The sequence below is a fragment of the Pollicipes pollicipes genome, unplaced genomic scaffold (assembly GCF_011947565.3).
Source record: "Pollicipes pollicipes isolate AB1234 unplaced genomic scaffold, Ppol_2.1 Scaffold_7261;HRSCAF=8764_pilon_pilon_pilon, whole genome shotgun sequence".
Classification (NCBI taxonomy): domain Eukaryota; kingdom Metazoa; phylum Arthropoda; class Thecostraca; order Pollicipedomorpha; family Pollicipedidae; genus Pollicipes; species Pollicipes pollicipes.
This window is the reverse complement of record NW_023597054.1, coordinates 26245219-26265379: the sequence shown is the minus strand read 5'-3', so window position 1 is coordinate 26265379 and position 20161 is coordinate 26245219. Positions and strand designations below refer to the sequence as shown.

Here is a 20161-nt window from a genome sequence, read left to right as displayed (position 1 = left end):
TATGTGTGTGTAGTGTGTGTGTGTGCGTGTGTGTGCGTGTGTGTATGTGGTGCGGGTGTGAGCGGGTGTGTGTGCGTGTGTGTGTGTGTATGTGTGTGTGTGTGTGTGTGTGGTGTGTGTGTGTGTGGTGTGTGTGTGTGTTGTGTGTGTGTGTGTGTGTGTGTGTGTGTGTGTGTGTGTGTGTGTGTGGTGTGTGTGTGTGTTGTGTGTGTGGTGTCGAGGGGTGTGGGTGAGGGTGTGTGTAATTGTGGTGTGTGGGTGGGTGTGGTTGTGTGTCAGGATTTATGGGCAGTGCATCGATGACAGTGACATTTGCATACACCTCGGGTACCACATTTGTGACATTCCATGACACAATGTTTCACCCCTTCGACATCGGTGACGGCTGTAGAACTTGCGAAAAGGGGAGCATGTTTGTGGGGCTCGCATTGATAAAACTTAACCCCTGTAGGAAAGCCAAGGTTACTAGAGAAGGCGACGTAGACGTGACGTCACCATGGGACTAAATTTTGATAACCCACAGTATGGTGTTTGGTTGATACTACGAAAAGGTTGGTAGATACTAGTTGCATGATTAAAAACAGTGATTTCGCTACTCAACTGGATGGCAGCCCCATTCTTCACCTTAACTTTAATGCTATGTGAATAGATATAATGTTTTTCAGTTTAAGTCTTCTAAAGACAAATCAATGCAAGGATCTGATTGTAAAAATAAATCCTACTAAAGCACTTTTTCTACTTACGGCACCGAAGCCATATTCGTTCAGGCTAACGCGCATGAATATTTATGTTATGTTATCATTAAATTAATTAATGGGCAGTGATCATGCATACATTTTTGCACTGCAGTACCTATATGGAGTGAAATGTGAAAATGAGGTAATGTCAGGAGGGCAGGGGCTAAGGATTTCGCTGTTGCTGCCCCATGATCTTCCTAAGTGTTGGTTAACTTACAGATGCATAATGTTGGATGGGTTAGGTAAAAATGGTGCGCAGAGAATAATACCGCCACCACTCTAAAATATCCCTATTAGACTATTTCGGAGCTGATATATGGGCCTCGACTGGCAGAAATTGCAAAACTTACCAGAAATCAGCCCATTTTGCAGGAAAACTGCGTCTGGAACTGAAATGGAACGCGTTGTATTTAAGCACCCGGGGATCACCACACACTTCCCCAATACGGGAAGGCCAACCCTGCATCCACCCTAACAACGCTCCCCTATGGCTACAGGATGTGCATTCCAACTTCTCAATGCGCGTCCCAAGGTGCCGCGAACCCGTCTGGCCCGCAGTATCTCATTTCTATCCTATGTTGTTGCTGTTGTTGCATGTCGAACTCTCTTACACAGACTGTTTCTAAGCACTTCCGGTTAGAGTTCTTCGGGATAAACCACTGGTGAATGGGTAACGCCATTCGTTTGTCGGGGGCAGGCTGGTAGCGCAATTCAGCAATAATTTTGTGGTTCTGTTGCAAACCAACGTTATTTCCCTGCTGCAAATGCTTCATTGAATGTGCTAGGTCGAAAAAGTCTGCTTATGGGCATATTAGTGGTTAAACAAGCCTGCAAAGAACAGCGTTGTCACGCCGCCATAGCATTGGTGCTATATGACTTAGTTCCGTAATGACGTCACAACATCGCTACCCAGAATGCAGTAATGTGGGGGCTTGGGGGAAAACTAGCAGGGCAAGACCTGAGGATTGAGAAACATGTCACGACAGCTTGAGCGAGAATGAACTGAGTTCCCCCCCCCCTCCCCTCCCGCCCTTTCGGGACACTCACCATTCGCAAAGTGATTTCTAAAAAACTGTGGCTAGTTTCTCAAAGAAAAGTACAATCTTAAAAGCGAAAAACAGTGAAAGTGTTCTGTTTTTAAGGAACCGCTTCTGCATTGGCTCAAGACATGCGACGATGGAAACTGCAGTTTGCGTTAGCCACCGCCACGATCGTGGGTGTTTTTGACGAAGTGAAATATGCTTAGATTAACGTAAAAGTTTTAGTTTTTGTTACGAGTTGAACGCAACCACAGTGGGCTGCCTTTGCAACATTGGTGAGCTGCCGCTGCGACTGTGCGAAAGCAGTGTCGCAGAACGCAAATGATGTTGGGTGAGCACTACTTTATTTTCAGTACGCTTTAGCCCGCAATTCCAAAAGAGCTGTAATCGGCACCAATGGCGCTATCCCTTTGCAAAGCAAAGCATGTGGACACCAGACGTTTGTCCATTCTACTTTTGACCCATAACTAATTGTTTTTTGTTAATATTTCCCCACCCCGAATTGAATTCCCGTTGGCTCATGGTTCTTTTCACTCTTTGTCATTTGATCTGGGTCCATTCTAGCTGTTGCCAAATTGCCAGTCCTTGCCAAAATTCTCCGTCTTTTATCCTCTTTCATTTCGGTTCTGACTTCCTTTGACCTGTCCTGTAAGCGCCAGCGGCGGCGGCTGTCACCCTCACGTGACGCGCGTGACATCGCATCACTGCACCGCCTTCGCCGCGTCACGCGCTCACCGGCTCGGCCCGACCTCGGCCGAACCCAGCTGCAGCCGTGAGGTCACCTGTCACCGTCTTCGAGCGCGCGGCCGAAGGTGCGTAGGCCTCGAACGCCACGAGCACGACCTACGAGACGCAGAGTTCTCAGCGGAGCTGGGCGCACGGGAGGAATCTGGCCCGCGCGCAGCGGAATTTTTGATGGATCTGGCGCGCAGGACGAGTCTGAGTCCGGCCCACGCGGTGAGGAATCCTCGTATCTCGGGCGCAGGACGGTCGCGTCACCGTTACCAGCTCGCCAGGCGTGCCGCCCACACGCGCGTCAGGACCGGGGCGAGAGCGAGAGGACCCGGGCCCGGCCGGCGGCGAGACCAGGAGCTGCAGACGGCCACACTGTCCGAGAAGCGCGCGTCACCGGTACATGGTTCATGGTATCCGGCCGGCGGCCCGGCCGCCGCCGGCCGGGTCCGCTGCCATGCGCCTGACATCACAGTAACGGCCGGCAGATGACAGGATAACGTGCCAGATCCGCAGCCGCGGTCCGCTGCCGAGACTCGCCCCCGCAGCCGCGGCCGCAACCGGATGTAATGGGGACCGGCGGAGCCTTGCCCCCTCCTACAAGGCAGTCCAAAAGCACAGCTTTCATCCTGCTAGGCTTCGTTTCCGCCACGTTTGTCGCCACGCTTTTTCAAGCGCAGTGTTCGAAGCTAGCCTTCCCAGGTCCGATGTCCCAGATCCGATGGCTACGGCGGGCCGGGCGCGCAGTTGAGGCGTGGGGCGTCGGCCCGCGCCGCGCCATCAGCATAGCGGGCTCGTATGACACACTTGCACGAAAGGCCCGGCCGCGCACGCTGACGAGCCGCCTCTCACACAATCGGGCAGTCATGAGGCGGCCTCCCGCTCGGCCCCGATTCAGCCGCGGTTTCACAACCGCTACTGCGCCGCCCTCCCCCGATTCGACGCCAGCTGGCGGCAGCGCGGCGACACGGGTCACACGGGAACCCGCGGGCCGCCACCGGAGGTCAGGCCAGGTCACAGCTGCGCTGCGGCTTCGCGCTGTACCGGCACGGGCCGCGCCACCGGCCGGCCGGCCAGCAGTGCCTGTGACTCAGACCCGCCCACGTCGCGTTCAACAGCTGGCGGTCGTTGGTCCGTTACCGCGGCGGCAAACCGGGCAGTGATTGCGCGCCAGTGCATGTCTCAGCCCACAGCGCGACACTGATCAATGTACGCCACGTGCCGGAGCCGTCGAGAGCCCTGCGAGGACGCGTGGCTGCCCGCTTTGTTGCATCACAAGTTCGAGGTCTAGTTTTGTGGATGCGGCCGATTGCGAAACGGCGCGGGTGCGGCCGAGGCGGGTCGTCCCGTCTCCCCATACACGACCTGCCGGCCCGGCCCCGTCCGTCGGCGGCGGCCGCTGCCACCCCATTCAGTGTCGCGCGGCAGTGGGTCAGGACGGCGTGTCGGCCGGGATATGAAACAGGTCACCGCGCTGGCTCATTTCTCCGCGCGGCCCAACGGTTTTCCGTCGGCTTTCCCAGCAGGCTTCACTCGGCGGCGGACTTGGCGCGGTCGGCTGCGGGTGGCGCTGACCATGGCAGTCAGCTGACCACAGCCGATGACGTCAGCGGTGGCCGGCTGAACGTCGGCTGCGGCGCCGGTGGTCGGCTCCGCGGCCGCGGCGGTGGCGGAGCCGACCGGCGTCGGCGGTCGGGTCGGCGTCGGCGTCTCCCCCGCCGGTCGTATCGGCATCCCAAACGGCGTTTTCAGCGCAGTTCTGCGACCTTGGCGAAGAGAATGAAGGCCAGGTACACCCACCGGCTGTGTCATTCCACCACATGGCGCGGCGAGCCAGCGTCGCGCCCAAAAAATCAGCGGGACGTCGTTCCGCCCGAGGCGACATCAGGGAGACGTCCGTGGGAGCGCCTGTCGCGCTTCGCAACTGTATCGTCTGATGCCGGTGAGGCCGGCGGACAGAGACCGGCCCTGCCCGCTCCAAACAGCCAAACTATAGGTGTCTTGGCGGCCACAAGGCTAACGGGCGGAGACGGGCCAGCAAAATTGGGCGGCTCGCTGCTCGTTCAGCGCCCACTCGGGAGAGTTCAGTGGCTCTCAAACCACAAACCACCAATCGCGCGTCAATACGATTTGTGGAGGTGGTGAAATTATGAACAGTGCGTTGGGGTTTCGCAGAAATATCAAGACTTGGGAGCCCAAAGCATAATTTACAAGCTTGCACGGTTATAACGTGGCATGTGTGTCGGCATGGAAACTAGTTAGCGCATGACGTTGCTGTACGGCCGCGGTCTGCATACAGCTGTAACAACTGGGTGCATAACAACCGCATACAGCACACGCCATATGCTTGGGCACACGTACACAGCTGCTTTAATTTTGATCGTACATATCATGGCTTGAAATCTCTCACGGCGCATCCATTTTAAAATGCTTATTTTTTGGCATTGTTTAATGAGGGGAAGTCTTCAACTTTAAAATATTTAACAGGCAAAACAATAAGTGTGTCTTGAAGGCGAAGAAAGTTCATTATCTCCGAAGTGCAGTGGCATCTTTTTGGCAACCTTCCGCGCCTTGCGCTGCAGAAATTCTGCAATGTTTTGGTCTTAAAGGCAGTGTTCCACATCGGAAGCATTTTCAAAAATATGCTCTAGTGAACCTCAGGACCAGTTACGTCTTATGAAGACACTGGGTATTGCCACTGCAGCACCGTCAAGACGTAGTAGGGATATCAATTTTAATTATCTTCGAGTCCAAAGTACGCTGTCAGCGCTTTGTAACATCACCACGCTTCTTCCTTGCGCTCGCGATCGCCGTTGTTATGACAACCACCGTGGCATCTAATAGTGCGAATAAGAGAGCGCTTGTGATTGGTCAAAGTGCGACAAGGGCCTGTTGCGAAGACGCGCATTGGTTGAAGTTTGAACCAGTGCGTCACTGTGGACCATGTGAAACTTCCATTTCCAAAGTCAAAGTCCGCCTTGAAAAGAGCCAATGTGGTTAAGGCCATATTGGAGAGATGTGGGATAAATTTAAGCCATATCACAGCATCCCAATGAATTCGCGAGATAAAAGCTTCATGATCGCATGCATTTTTGTCCAGAATGTTTCAGGGATTTATAGCATTCATTACACAAACATGTTGACATGTAGCTTGTCGCAAACATTACGGAACGGGCACGTTTGGGAAAGCGAGGTATATGTAATGTCTTACTTTCATAGCAGTGAGCAGGGAGTCAAATGAGATTTCTTCCGCAGGAGCGGCCACTGTCAACCGATATTCCGAGCCTTGCAGAAGTATTTCGAGGAAAATGATATTACTGATAAAATCGCATTCGTCTGATTTAACAACACCTTAAACGCTGAAAGTGATATTATATCCCCTTTAACATGGGCCACATGGTAGACAAGTGGCACCGAGTGCTCAGTATCACAGTACTCAAAACACACCGCTGTGGTGTCGTTGGCTCGGCAGGTAAAAGAGCCGCAATAGTGTATATGTATGGCATTTATATGCTTGAACACTGATCCCGATCCTAAATTACGATTATGTGACAACATTAATTTTAGATGGACAACGCTGGCTGTTGTCCATCTGAAGTGAACAACAGTCAAAACAATGATGCGAAGTATGATGAGAGGTAAGCCCCAATATGGTTGAATCCCGATGCCTCATGCATATAGGTTATGAAGGCATATCTGGAAAAACCCAATATTTTTCTGTGCACAAAGCACAAAGCACAAAAATCCTAGCACAAAAGCCAACTTGTTTACTTTTCCTGCCAGACAATGTGTCCATTAATCAAGTGACGAAGCTCTTTAACAAAATGTTTGGAAAATATATTTAATATTACTGGCAGGCATGCGGCAAGTTCAGTGGAGGTCGGCCGCTTGCCTGCCTTACGAATGCCGGAATGAAAATCCGCTTCACGGTCGGCAGGCAATCGACAATCCTTCCGCTACGGCTCGGCAGGATTGACTGGATAATTAAATATCTCAGATTGCAATCTCCCTCTTATGACATATTCACACGCGATAATGGGCCTTAATTGATGGCGAGTGACGATCCTCCACATTACCGTCATACTACATTCCGCACGATAATCCGAACTTCAGGCTCGCCTTCATACCGTCCTCTGTGCGATGTAACGGTACGTCTTGTGGATCAGTTTCTAAAAAAGAACGTCCAAAATGTCAGGGAAGTTGAAAGAACCATTAGTCTTGTTGGAGCAGCCTGACGTGATGTTGGGTGCTCAGAGTTCTCCGAAATCGGGACGTATAAACGCTCGTGTCGACAGACGGTGCCTTTTCGAAAAAGACGGCTTTGAACACATCGTTTTTTGCGCTGTTCTCCAGCTGGAATTGGGCAGAAACTGGGTTGAAATAGCACCAGTGTATCACTGGCTAGCAACAGCTCACATCGTCCAACGCATCACCTCGAAAACCCCACGGAGACTTGAGCTCTGCAACGAAACATACCCTCCAGGCCTGGAGACTGCATTCCTTCACACGAAGAGACCACGCCGTCGGTCGACGACCGCTTCCGATGCGGCGCCGACCGACAGACATCACCGCTCCTACCGACCGCGGTGGTGATGTGTGTGTGTGCCGGCGGGGGGGGGGAGGGGAGGTTGGATTGTTGACCGGTGTTGCACACGACCCGCTTGGGAACGCGGCTGGCTGGACTCGACTTCCGCCAAGCGGGCATCGCAGTGCCGTCTGGGACATTCCGAATGCGGCGCACGACCGCGCGTCCCGCGGAATCAGACAGCACGCTTACCTACGCGTCGCATTCCGCGGCGCAATCGCCGGCGGAGGAACGGCGATCGCACGATATGCGTGCCGCGTTAGTCGCGTCTCCGCGTTCTACGCCCAATTAGTGTCACGGCCGATTTGCGAGCCACCGACCGCTAGTTTGACAGCCACTGGACGCCGAGTCCGGCGCCGAGGCGGCCGAGACGGATCGGCGCGTAGCGTGCCGACTGTCGACCCATTCGACTCGCCCACCGTCACACCCCAGGCCGCATGGGTGCACGCTCGTGCTGCGGTGTGCCTGAATGAAGCCGCGTGTGTGTGCATGTGCGATCACCTTGAATGCACAGCTGGGCTCGTCCGCAGACGTCGGCTCGTTTGCGTAGTCCGCTTCCGCTGGCAAATGAGGTCGGACGCTCCGTTGAGGAATGCTGTAATTCTTCGGGCGGGATCGTTACCGCTCCGAAGCATATGTGGCCCACTGTCTGGCCCTGTCCGTCCCATGCGTCAACAGATGGTGAATTCCCTGAAGTCAATTACAGTCTCTTCTTTGAAGTTTTACCGTTAGCGCAGGCCCCAGGCCGGCATCAATACCACGGATCGGCTGAGTTGGAGTTAAGATTCGATATAGTAGCCGAACAGGCACTTTTTCAAAGTATCGGGGAATTTTGCAGCATTTTACGAAAGCAATTTTTCATGTGGAAGTGCTCCAGTTATTGCATATGACACATTTCCGTCGGCTTTTTGGATAACCAAAACGACTTCGGTGTCTGTGATTCAACGGCAAGGGTAATCTTTGTGCCCAATGCATAAGGAGCAAGCAGCTCTATACGGGATGGATGTAATTCATTAACACATTTCTTCCCCATCATAAGCCAATGAATATTTGCTCATGGCTCAAATCTTCTCTGAAGCAGTCCATCTCTCACGCAAGGCGCTCTTATGCTTTCCATGCGACTTTCACAGCACACAGGTTTGCATAGACCTTTGTCAAAGGTCTTCAAAACCTTCGGCCGTCAAAGGTCTTTCACACCTTTGACGGGGCAAAAGGGTTTGTGCATGCACATTCACACTCACACACACCACTTCCTCATGCCGGCTGTCGGGGCCGCGGCTCCGTGAGCAGAGTCCTGACCCTCGTCTGACCTCGTGACCTGTGACCCGCAGGGAGTTCCGTCTCCGCCTCCGGCCGGACCGGGCCGTCTTCGCGCCGGACGTCGTGTTCGAGAGCAGCTCGGGGCCGGTTGCCTTCGACACCAGCTCCGTCTACACCGGCTCGCTGGAGGGTAGGTTCCGGCGCGCGCGCTGGTCCGTCGCGGCCCGCTGCGCGCCTCTCACGGCCGGACGCCGCGCCGACCGCCCGAGGCGCAGCCGCCAACCCGGGCCGCCCACAAACCCAGATCGCAGCGCGCCCCGAGCCCCGCTCGTGAGCGCCAGCCGACCGAGCGGCCGCCGGCACTGTGGCCTCGACTGGCGCCGCTCCCAGCCGCAGTCGGCCCGCCCACCGCCACCGCCTGCGGACGCGTGCCTCAGTGTAGCTGACCGAACCTGAGGGTCACAGGTCACATCCCCAGACTTATGCCGATGTTTGCAGAGCTCGCTGCATCTGCCGCTCATGAACGAAGTGCACTGCATCTGAGCTATGGGTGAAACTTTCCATACCTTTGACGGGGCAGATGAAGCTCACTGTTTTTTTTAAGCAACGTCGGGTTTGAACGCGTTTTTTTAGAGAGAGGTGGACTTAAAATTCTGTTGTGCTGATTAAAGGGAGTATCCCACCTTTTTGTAATTTTGACTTATTGTAACACCAGACGCGTATTATTTGTTCAGACAGGCAATTTTCTCGAAATCCACCTGAATAGCCCTGAATTTCTATGTAAAGCAGCCGACCCTCGGGGAGAAATCTCATTTGAATCCCTGCTCGCCCGATGAAAGTAATCCAGTTTGTTTCCCTTGCTTTTTCAAAGTGTGTCTCCTGTAATGTTTGCAACAAACTAATGTGTCAGAAGGTTTGCGTAATACATGCTACGAAAGCTTGAAACACTGTTTAGACAAAAATATACGTGAACATAATGTTATTATCCCGTGAATTTAACCAAACGTCTTACTATGACTGGTTTCTCCTCTTTGGGGCTTACCGTGTTTTTTTCGAGGCGCACCTTGATTTTGGGAATGGTAGTATCACATGATTCCCGTGACTCACTGGTTCAAACTTTGACCAATGTGCTCCTTTATACCAGGCCCTTGCACATTGGACCAATCACAAACGTTCTTTTATCTGCACCAATAGAGGTGCGCATGGTGTTTGTTATAACGACGGTGGTCGTGCTGCAGGGAAGAAGTGCAATGAGGTTACAAAGCGTTGACAGCGTAATTTTGGGCTAGAAAATAATCTAAATTGATCCCTTGTTTGTTCTGACGATGACGGGTATGTTCACAGTGTACATATTCACAAAGCATGCTTTTGAAATATGTCCCAAAGATGGGACACCCCTTTAATCGATTCAGAGGCTGTCCTTTTTGGAAGAAGACACATCCGTAAAATGATAAAGCTCGTTCTCCGTGAGCTGATATAGCCGGAAACGACAAGAGCCTTTCCAATCGATAAAGGACCGTGTGGTGAGCTCACCTCCCGTGCCTCCGGGCCAACCGCTTCTGGACTGCGGCGACTCCTGGCAAGTGACCGTTCCCACCGTTGGTGGCCGGAGCCCGCCGACCGAGACCTGACCGAAGGGCGGCGCCGGAGTCAGCCCGCTAGAAACAGGTCCGGGGCTCTGAGCCAAGGTCACAGCGTGACGCCCATTTCCGGGACACGGTCGGACCGGCCGGCTCTCCTTCTGTCAGCCGCTGTCGGTGCAGGGTACCAGGGGCGTACCAAGGCGACGTGAAGAGAGCTGGCCGGCTCTTCAGCTGTCCGTTTCTGGCAGAGCAGCAGACCATGGGTACCCGGCTGACGCCAACTAATTCGTATTGCTCTTACGCTGTCCGCCGGTGGCAGTGCTAAGGATCAGAAGTGTTCCCCAGGGTCTTCTTTTGCCTCTTGCGTCGGGCAAAGTCGTCTCTGGCTCTCGCGTGGGGTGGGTGGTTCCTCCTTTCTCCTCGGCTTAGGGACGGGTGATCGTGTCCGTCCCACATTTGTCGGTCACGGGCTGACTTCTGACCCCGCCTGACCCGGTGTCACGTGTCTGATACGACGCCAGGCGATAATCACCCCAAGTGGGCGCGTCAGGGGGCCGGGAGGAAAAACGGAACCAAATCACCGCCAGATGGCACGTTCTGGTCGGCACCAACTGATCATTATCTCGAGGCCGTAATAACATTCTCTACATCATGGCAGAGACCGGTAGCTTTCTTGATAGCGTGCCCGAGGAGACATACCACGCCTGCAAAAAGGCGCTCTGAGCGGTTGCTATCATTGACGTTGACCTTCGTGCGTGCCTCAGCCACGGATGGCGTCGCAGAATGATGATTTCCCCGCCAAAGACTGACACCAAAACCGAGTAAGCAGAAGGGATTCTCGTCGGAATGCTGCGAGGAACTGGCGCACGAACACCCCGATTGTGGCCACGCTGTTTCGGGCATTGAACTACGGAACACCTTGCGTGCGGTCAGCCGGACCGTTTTAACATGTGATACATATTAGTGACGCGTTTTTGTGTAGTCCGGCTGCATGGACGTGCCAGTTTGATGGCATTCGAATGAATGCTATGATTCTATGCTTCGCATCACGCCTGCTGTTTGAAGAGAAGGATTTTTATGCGTGCGGTAGCAGCAATGACACCAGCTTCCCCCATGCCGTCGCGTGGATGGTACCCGAAGTGAGGGTGTTGGGGTAAGCCTGACTCACACGTCCCAGCAGACTAGTTGTTGGACGTCGTTTCTATTTGGTAGCCGTCAAGCAGTAGGTCATGACGTCCATTCTGCATGCATGTTAAACAATGGACATTCCTTGCGCGCCGACATGCTCTTTCTTCCGCTCTGTCCATTCTGAGGTCAAGCAAACCACTCCACTAGTGCACTGCAGCTTCAAGAGACTCCAAGAACGACGGCTTCTTCGGCCCCAGGAGCGGTCCTGGGGTCAGGCCCGGGATGGCGGGCAGACATGGCTCATTTGGCACCAGCGCAGCACCGCGGCGTTTTCCGCGGCCGCCGCCTGACGTAGTCTGTCCGTTCCAGACGACGAGGACGCCGTGGTGCAGGGCGTCATCGGCTCCGACGGCCTGTTCGACGGCAGCGTGGTGACCGCCTCCGAGCACTTTTACATCGAACCCTCAAGCCGATACTTCCAGCAAGCGCAGGACTTCCACTCGCTCATCTACCGCCTCTCTGACGTCACCCACCCGCGCCAGCCAGCCGGCGGCTGCGCGTCGCAGCGCCTCGCCGAGCGCAACAAGGCCGCCGGTGACGTCACTCGGACGTCACCGGACGGCGACGTTGACGAGTGGCTGGGACACGCGCAGCTGTACGAGAACTTGGCGGCACCCGTGACCGCGGGGAACACCGCAAACGGGACGAGGAGTGGCTCGCGACGGCGGCGCGCCGTAATCAACAACAAGAAGACGACGTGCACCATGTACCTGCAGGCCGACCACCTGTTCTACGAGCAGTTCGGCAGTGAAGAGGCCTGCATCGACGCCATGATTCGCCACGTGCAGCAGGCTAACGAGATTTACAAGACAGTCGGTAAGGCTCGCTGACGGTGTTCAGCAGGAACGCGCTCGCCACATTGGGGCCACGGGGCGCACTCGCGACAGCGGGGCCACAGGGCGCGCTCGCGACAGCGGGGCCACAGGGCGCGCTCGCGAAGTGGGGCGCAGGGGCTCTCGGACAGCGGGCCACAGAGCGCGTCCTTTAGTTCCGCGATGAGGTTTGGGGGCGTTAGATAGCTCACCGGTCAAAATTGGTGTTATTCTAGGCGTGTTAAAATGTGTTGGTAATAACAGGGCAAAAAGGAATTGTAATTTTTTTTGAACTGTCGAAAAGAATTCCAACGTCACCCTCGATGAGTACAAAATACGCTGCACCCAAAAGGTTTACAGACAACCCTGGTCCGTGTACCAGCCAAAATAGGGCACAGACTGCAGAATTAGGGATTGTACGGGTGTCATTGCCCCTGCTTGTGGAAGTTTAACATTCACGCTATGGCGGCCACAGGAATAGTTGACGTTGAGAGGGTTTTGAACTCCATCCCAGTCCGCGATGATCTAACGCGCCTGGATAAACTTTAATCATTATTGAGGGCTAAGTGTTGTCTGATTAAACGTCACCGTACTCCGAGGAACAAGCCGAAATGCCTTTTTAGTGTAACCAGCTACCATGCATTAACAACGGTCGGCTTTTGTAAACCATTAAGTGGTTCGGCGTTTTTCCTGGGGCGCGACCTTGACATTGGGCGTTGGAACGGCGCCAGTCCTGCACATGCAAACCAGCAATTGGAAGCTACATGATAGCATCGTACGATCGCTTGCCGCTCGTTTGCATTTGGTCACCAAATGTATCGTAGCTGTATCCGGAACGTAGACAGGCTAAACCGATGCGGGCTGTTTAGCGCTTATTCACATGTCTGCCCTGTGCCCACAGACTTCGACCAGGATGGCATACAGGACAACATCGGGTTCATGATAAAGCGGATCCGAGTGCACAAGCCCACAGCTGTCAACGACGTCGGCTACCGGTTCCCCGGCAACTACGGGTGGAGAAGTACCTGGAGCTGTTCTCAGGTGAGGCGTCAGCGTCAGCGGACCTGGCGGCAGCTGGACTTCTGGGGGCGCGGGGCACGGTGGCGTGTTTGCGATGACCCTGAAGGGATGTACTGAAAGGTTGCAGCTGTTGCAAGCGGTGTTCTGGTCCGACGAATCAGTCACGCTGATGGCGGGTATCAGCTTAAGCGCTGCGCAGTCCAGCAGCAGTGTTTCTTTTTGTGTTTTACGCCATTATTAGCATTGCAATTGCACCGATATTATTGCCGTCCTTGAGCCGCACGTGTCTTAGTACGTAGTGAATTACGCCACTTGCGACTCCACCAGGTACATGATGAATACGTAACGTACATTGAAGTCATGCGCGGGGATGCGGCCCCTACATTACTGTATTTCGGAAGACAGAAATATGTCAATGCGTGTGGGTCTAGGAACATATGTATTATTGATCCAGCTGCCTTACTGTACCGACAAATGGTGTTTGGTCTGTTTCGGACAAAGCAAATGGCACAAGTAACCTGGACATGTTTTTCATTTTCAGAGGAAAACTACGACTCGTTTTGTCTAGCGTACATGTTTACGTACCGCGACTTCGAGGGTGGCACGTTAGGTCTGGCTTGGACCGGGGACCTGAACCAGGCGGGAGGAGTCTGCGAAAAAAATGGGGTAAGTCACCCGGCCAAGCCCGAGTACGCACCATATAGACTTATAAACTTTCTTCGATTACTCTACACCTGGTGACGTGTCCTGTGCCAGACGAAGGCTAGGCTCCACAAATCGGTGCTCGTTCGGGAAGTGAATGGATCACAACAAACGTAATTCTATTAAATATACCACTCATGCATTTTTAGGTGAAGAGTGACAGTGCCTTTACTAAACCTCCTATTCACTCATCTTTTTGTTTTTATTTGCCAAGCGCCTGGGTAGCTGGTTGAATACGATGCGTTTGAATGAGGGAGGCGTCTGGTCCGCATAGCTGCCTGAGGTATAAACAAACTAAGAGGGCTAGATACACCAAATGCAGCAGGGCGGATACACCTGTGTGTGAGTTAATTTATGTGAAATGTTTGTGCCTTCAGGGCGTGATCTTCAGGTCAAATCAGGTCAAACAAGGTCAAACTCGAGATCAGTATCCCAAGTGCTCATGAACTCTGTCACTGAACCCGTTAAGCTGAATATTTTTCCAAAGTAAAATGTCCTTCGGGGTCAGACGAGGTATTGACCTGACCTGACCTCCCCTTGGCTGCGCCTCTGCCAATCAACGCCGTCTTTCTCTGCAGTCACTGTGGGGCGCCTATTTTTGCAGCACGTTATACAATGTCCGGCGTTGTCGAGTCCTTGAACACGCTTTGGCAGCGCTTGATATGCACAAGGTATCCGTATCTGTCGTCTTGCGTTTGTTTCAAGAAGCAAACAATGTCCGGTATTTTTGTGATTCAACCACAGCCTAAACATTGTGCGGCAACAAACGCTAACGACAACGTGCAGCATTCATTCACTGATGCAGCAATTAGTAACCCGACCACTTATCAACATGCTATTTGTGCCGGCACATACCTGCAGTGACTTTTCAATCGCTTGGATGCACGCGTAACTATGTTTTGCCCATTGCCAGCATTACCGAGGCAGCAAGAAGAGTCTGAACTCAGGCATCATCAGCATACTAAATTACGGCAAACGGGTGCCTCCAGCCGTGAGCCACGTGACCTTTGCCCATGAAGTGGGACACAACTTCGGCTCTCAGGTGAGACTGCGCAGCCTTGCACGTGCGGCGCGGGGAGGGGGGGGGGCACTCCCTCTGGCAGAGGTTTTTGCACATGTTATCGGCCCTGTTTGGTGCTTTGTGATTAACGTCCAACAGTGATTGCGTCATGGTGACTCACGGCGTCTGTAATGCCGAGATCACGCCACGTCTCAAACGGCGGCGTAACCTTGTTTGATGAAATCAATCAGTCATAGTCGAATGCGTCGAACCCACGCGGAACTGTAAGTCATGCATGCGATAGAACATCGCTAACATCGGTATGGACAGTCAAATCGCACGCCCCTCCATTCTTGCCGCGCAGCATGATCCCGACAAGAACAAGGAGTGTACCCCTGGCGGAGAGAACGGCAACTACATCATGTTCGCGCGAGCCACGTCGGGCGACAAGAGGAACAACGACCGTTTTTCGCCGTGCAGCCTGCGGTCCATTGAGCCTGTGCTGCGCGTGAAGGCGCGCTCCAAAAAAGGCTGCTTTGTCGGTAAGGCGATGCCTGAAGCCTGACCCAACCCGACCCGACCCGACCCGACCCGATCTGATCTGACCTGACCTGACTTGACCCGACCCAGCCCGATGCAACCCGACCCGACACTACCTGATTCGACCCAATCCAACCCGACCCGACCCGACCCGACCCGACCCGACCCGACCCGACCCGACCCGACCCGACCCGACCCAACCCAACCCAACCCAACCCAACCCAACCCAACCCAACCCAACCAACGACCCGACCCGACCCGACCCAGGTCGATCCAGTTTGATCCGATTCAACCCGATGCGATCCGACCAGATCTGGTCCGACATTGCCCCGCGCGACTGGTGCACCTGAGCCGGTCCCACCCAGCCCATCCATCCAGTTCCAGTTCATGAATGTCGTCCGACCCGAGCCTGTCTGACCTCTTCAACTGCCCATGCAGCATAACTCAGTTTTCTCATTCTGCTCCTGTCTCGAAGTGTTACATAATGGCAACGAAGCCAAAACTGGAGATGTGTGGCGACGCTGCATCGTTTTGCGCTCATTGCGCCAGATTGAGAATGGAAGAAGAACGGGCAGTTTTTCTGCCCACGCCGAGTGTCGAATGACCCTGGCATGACCCGTTCATCAGCTGACGGCACCGCACTGAGCCGCCGACGCCGCCCCCAGAGCCGCAGGCAGCCATCTGCGGAAACGGCGTGGTGGAGGATGGCGAGGAGTGCGACTGCGGCTGGGAGGAGGACTGCATCGAGGCCTGCTGTAACCCGATGCGCGCCGCGCCGCCCCCGGGCCAGCCGCCGTGCCGGCTGCGGCCGGTGCGCAATGCAGCCCCAGCCAGGTCAGAGCGCGTGATAGCGGATGGCGGTTCAGTCATGCATAACATATAACTTGATTGCAGCCGTCTTAGGCCTGTTTTCTCGCGTGTTGCTTCTGCGGTAAGGAGAGCAGGCATCAATAGCCGCTCCCATGATCTGCGAACTGGATTGCTGGGTGCTTACATCGGGCTGACTCTACTTGACTCGTAAAACTGTAAAGCTGAAAGCATCTAACGAGGTAGTGACGGTACCTGAAAAACGTCTGCTTAAGCTGCCCAGATAGGGCTCGAAGGCCTGTTCAGCGATTAGGTCAGGGGCACCGGAAGCGCTATCAAGCGAGGGGCCGAGGTCGGGTGAATGCCCCGCGTGCGGTGAGACCATCCTGTCGTAGACAACGTAACCGAGCCGAGCGATTCAGCTACAGCTGGTCGTTTCGTTTGTGCTGGTGTTGGTATGCGTGCTTTAAATTGCGCCAAGTGAAAGCCGCTTCACGTCGTTTTAATGTTACATTCTTTCCAAGCAGGCGACGTTTCTTCATGCAATGCCGATCTCACTCCACTCAGACACTAGATACACACCTTACTCCGTCATGTTTGTCCAGAGCGTTGACCCAACACATGCTTTGCATATAGCGCACCGCCGGGCCCAGTCTGTACGGGATCAGCCCGTGTCCTGGTCCGCATCCCGCTGACGCCCGGCCCCGTGACCGTGTGCGGCAGGGCCCGTGCTCCACGGCATCAGTCCGTGTCCTAGTCCGCACCCCGCTCACGCCCGGCCCCGTGACCGGCAGGGCCCGTGCTCCACGGCATCAGCCGTGTCCTGGTCCGCACCCCGCTCACGCCGGCCCGTGACCGGCAGGGCCCGTGCTCCACGGCATCAGTCCGTGCTAGTCCGCACCCGCTCACGCCCGGCCCGTGACCGGCAGGGCCCGTGCTCCACGGCATCAGTCCGTGTCCTAGTCCGCACCCCGCTCACGCCCGGCCCGTGACCGCAGGGCCCGTGCTCCACGGCATCAGTCCGTGTCCTAGTCCGCACCCCGCTCACGCTCGACCCCGTGACCGGCAGGGCCCGTGCTGCCACGGCATCAGTCGTGTCCTAGTCCGCACCCCGCTCACGCTCGACCCCGTGACCGGCAGGGCCCGTGCTGCAACTCCACCTGCGAGCTCGGGTACGGGCAGCAGTGCCGCAACGACAACGGCTGCCGCGCCACCAGCCGCTGTAACGGCCGCTCGCCACACTGTCCGCCCTCCATCCGCAAGCCCGACCGCACTGTCTGCAACGAGTACAACGTCTGCTATCAGGGGGTCAGTGCGCGCTCGTGCGTCGCGCCCGGTCGGCGGCCGCTGAGGCGGCTGCCCGCTGGTGCTGAGCTGGCTGGGCACTGGTGCTGAGCTGGCTGGGCACTGGTGCTCAGATGCGCTTGGCACTGGTGCTGAGCTGGCTTGACACTGGTGCTGGGGGCGGGCTTGACGCTGAGTTGCTCAACTGGCATTGTTTTCCTGAGGTGTTGAGCTGGGCGCTGGGTTCCTGAGCTGGATTTGTACCTATACTGGAGTGTTCAGCTGGTTTGCATGCTGGGTGTTGATGGGAATCAGAAGGTTATCAGGCTGAGTACTTTCTATCAGAGCTCTACAATATCAGGTCCGAATGCTGTAGGGCTAAACACCAGATTCTGATAGCGTTAACGGTTTCGGTACGTGCTTTCAAAAAATCTTTGACTGAAAGCTTTGGATGAATTTTCCGAGGTTTAGCCACTCAAAACGTGTGTGAGCAAAATGCTGCAGTAATGTAAATGCGTTCCACCTATTTGTTGATCGTGATCTAACCCAATTAACAAAGTGTTAACGCAAGCTACTTTTCGTGAAGCGCGCTGCACGCAATGTCTATTGTATGGGTTTACACTCTGGGCTGTAGTTTGGGCTTTTCATGAGGCTGTACCACACGTAATGGCGCACAGCGTTTCAAAATATCTGAACAGTCATGCACGGGTGTTCATTCTCTGAACAGTCATAAGCTTAAACGCATTATCCGCTTACAGCTACTTACAAGCACGTACATTGCCTCACCACTTGTACAAATTTGCAGACTGCAGCGAATGCATTAGCGATTCACAAAAACGCACAGTGTCCAAGGTCAAGCCAGGCGTCCGCGTGCCGCCGGAGCCTGGCAGAGTGCATTGTGTGACGTCACGCGCCGACACCGGCAGGAGTGTTCGGGTTCGATCTGCCTGGCGTACGGGCTGGAGTCATGCCAATGTGATCCGGTCGACGGCGGCAACGCTACCAGGTCCTGCGAGCTGTGCTGCAAGCGCCCCGGCGCCGACCAGCCGTGCCGGTGAGTGAAGCCGGGCGCCGCGGTCGGCCGACGCATCGACCGCGGCGCCCGCTGACCACGGCGGCGCGCGGCGGAGCGCGAGGCTCGAGTGCGCCGAGCCCGAGCTGCTGCACGGCCACAGCCGGCAGCGTGCGGGTGACTCAGTGGAGTTGAGGGCCGGCCACCAGCCCCGGCGGCGCTCAGCCTGGAGTGGGGAGGGCAGGCGAGGGCAGAAGAAATCCCTCGCACCGTGTTTGGGCATGGCTGACGATCTGCTCGCGGTGATAGCATTGTTAGCTCACCGCCGCCGCAAAGAACCGTCGCCGGCGAACCGGTCGGGTTAGGGTGATGGGGAAAATCTGCGCGCGGCTTGTGATGTGGTCGACCAAGGACAGCGGGTCGCGCCGCCACCGTACGGGCGCGGGGAACAGCTGTTGTGACTTCTTGACTTTCTTGCAATGTATGGGAGGGACAGGATTGCAAACGGGGAAAATTTCATACGCTATGCTGGTTGTTGTAGACAGGACAATGGCGCATCAGATTCTCTGTACGAAGATACAATATTGCCACACACTTTATTTGACGGTGTCTCATCGTGATAGTCAAATATAAGGGGTGTGGCTTTAATGAATGGCCGTGTCGTAAGGCTGTGCGCGTTTGCTTTTGGGAAACACTGCTTGATATCAGCAGTTTTCATGGAGGTATGCTACATGAATTGTTTTAAAAACTGTAAGACATTTTCAATTTTTCCGTAGGAATATCTCTGATTCTTCGAAATTCCCGGGGCTGCGTTAAGAACAGCATCCAATTCTTTTTGAGCGGGAAAAAGGTACAAGTACACAACTAGGTTATGGGTCCACATGAAATATGATGAGCCTCGATGTACTTCACTGAAAAATTTCAAATGGAAAAATCAATTCAAAATTCACCCGGCAAGCCTTAACAAAACGATTGTCACCAGCGTAAGACCAGGACCAGTCAAACGGAAAGGACAATGCAACGATCTGTATGAAAGTAAGCTCGTCGCCTTCATATTGTCGCACGTTGCATGTGCGCATTTATACAGCGCTTGGTCCATGTTGACCTAGAAAACGGGTGGCTGAACTCTAATGCGGTGAGCTGTCCCGGTATTACAAATAAGCACATGATCGCAATCGTTGAAATTCGTGCGTGCACCGTAAAAGGACATCAGAATGTCCACCTCTGCAACAATTTGCATATTGTATAGCGTTCTCCGTATTCAATCGATTCATTTTGGTCTGAGCTAATGGACATAACTCCCATCATCTTCAAGTACTGAACTACGCAATGCAACCTGCACATTGGACGCGTCAGTCCTCGCTGCCGAGGAGATGCAGTGTCACACATATTCATTTCATTGTTCACCTTCACACCGCCATGCTTTAATTATTCACCTCAACACCGCTATGCCCCTGCCAATGTTCCATCACACATATTCACTTCGTTGTTCACCTTCACACCGCCATGCCTTGATTATTCACCTCAACACCGCATGCCCCTGCCAATTTCGACCTTTGCTGCGAAATCCCTGTTACCATGCCGAGCAATTTATCCGCTTTGTCTGGGAACTGAAACATCGCATGCGCCATCACACCTGGCAGCAAGCCGTCGTTCCACATCGCCGTACCTGAACCGCAGCCTAGCAACACTGCTTGGAGATCAGCGGTTTGATCTCTCCCCCAGCGCGGTTGAGGCGAGCAGATATCGTCCCTCGCTTTCCATGTCCGACCACAAGGCTGCCGCCTGACACGCGACCGCAGTGACGTCCCGCTCTTGCTGTCCCGCAGCTCGTCGTTCGAGTGGAACGAGTCGCCGTT

The 20161-nt window shown here is 54.6% G+C and overlaps 1 protein-coding gene across 1 annotated transcript in view; it reads left to right on the top strand.

Annotated features, from left to right (window-relative positions):
- LOC119111240 (disintegrin and metalloproteinase domain-containing protein 10-like) overlaps positions 1-20161 on the top strand; it is a 58621-nt gene that overhangs the window by 7345 nt on the left and 31115 nt on the right. The window contains 12 exon segments of the mRNA XM_037235061.1: positions 8426-8544; positions 11435-11941; positions 12839-12949; positions 12952-12978; positions 13499-13623; positions 14573-14701; positions 15024-15201; positions 15865-16014; positions 16017-16033; positions 17147-17314; positions 18217-18344; positions 20132-20158. Coding sequence (XP_037090956.1) covers positions 8426-8544; positions 11435-11941; positions 12839-12949; positions 12952-12978; positions 13499-13623; positions 14573-14701; positions 15024-15201; positions 15865-16014; positions 16017-16033; positions 17147-17314; positions 18217-18344; positions 20132-20158 — 1686 coding nt within the window.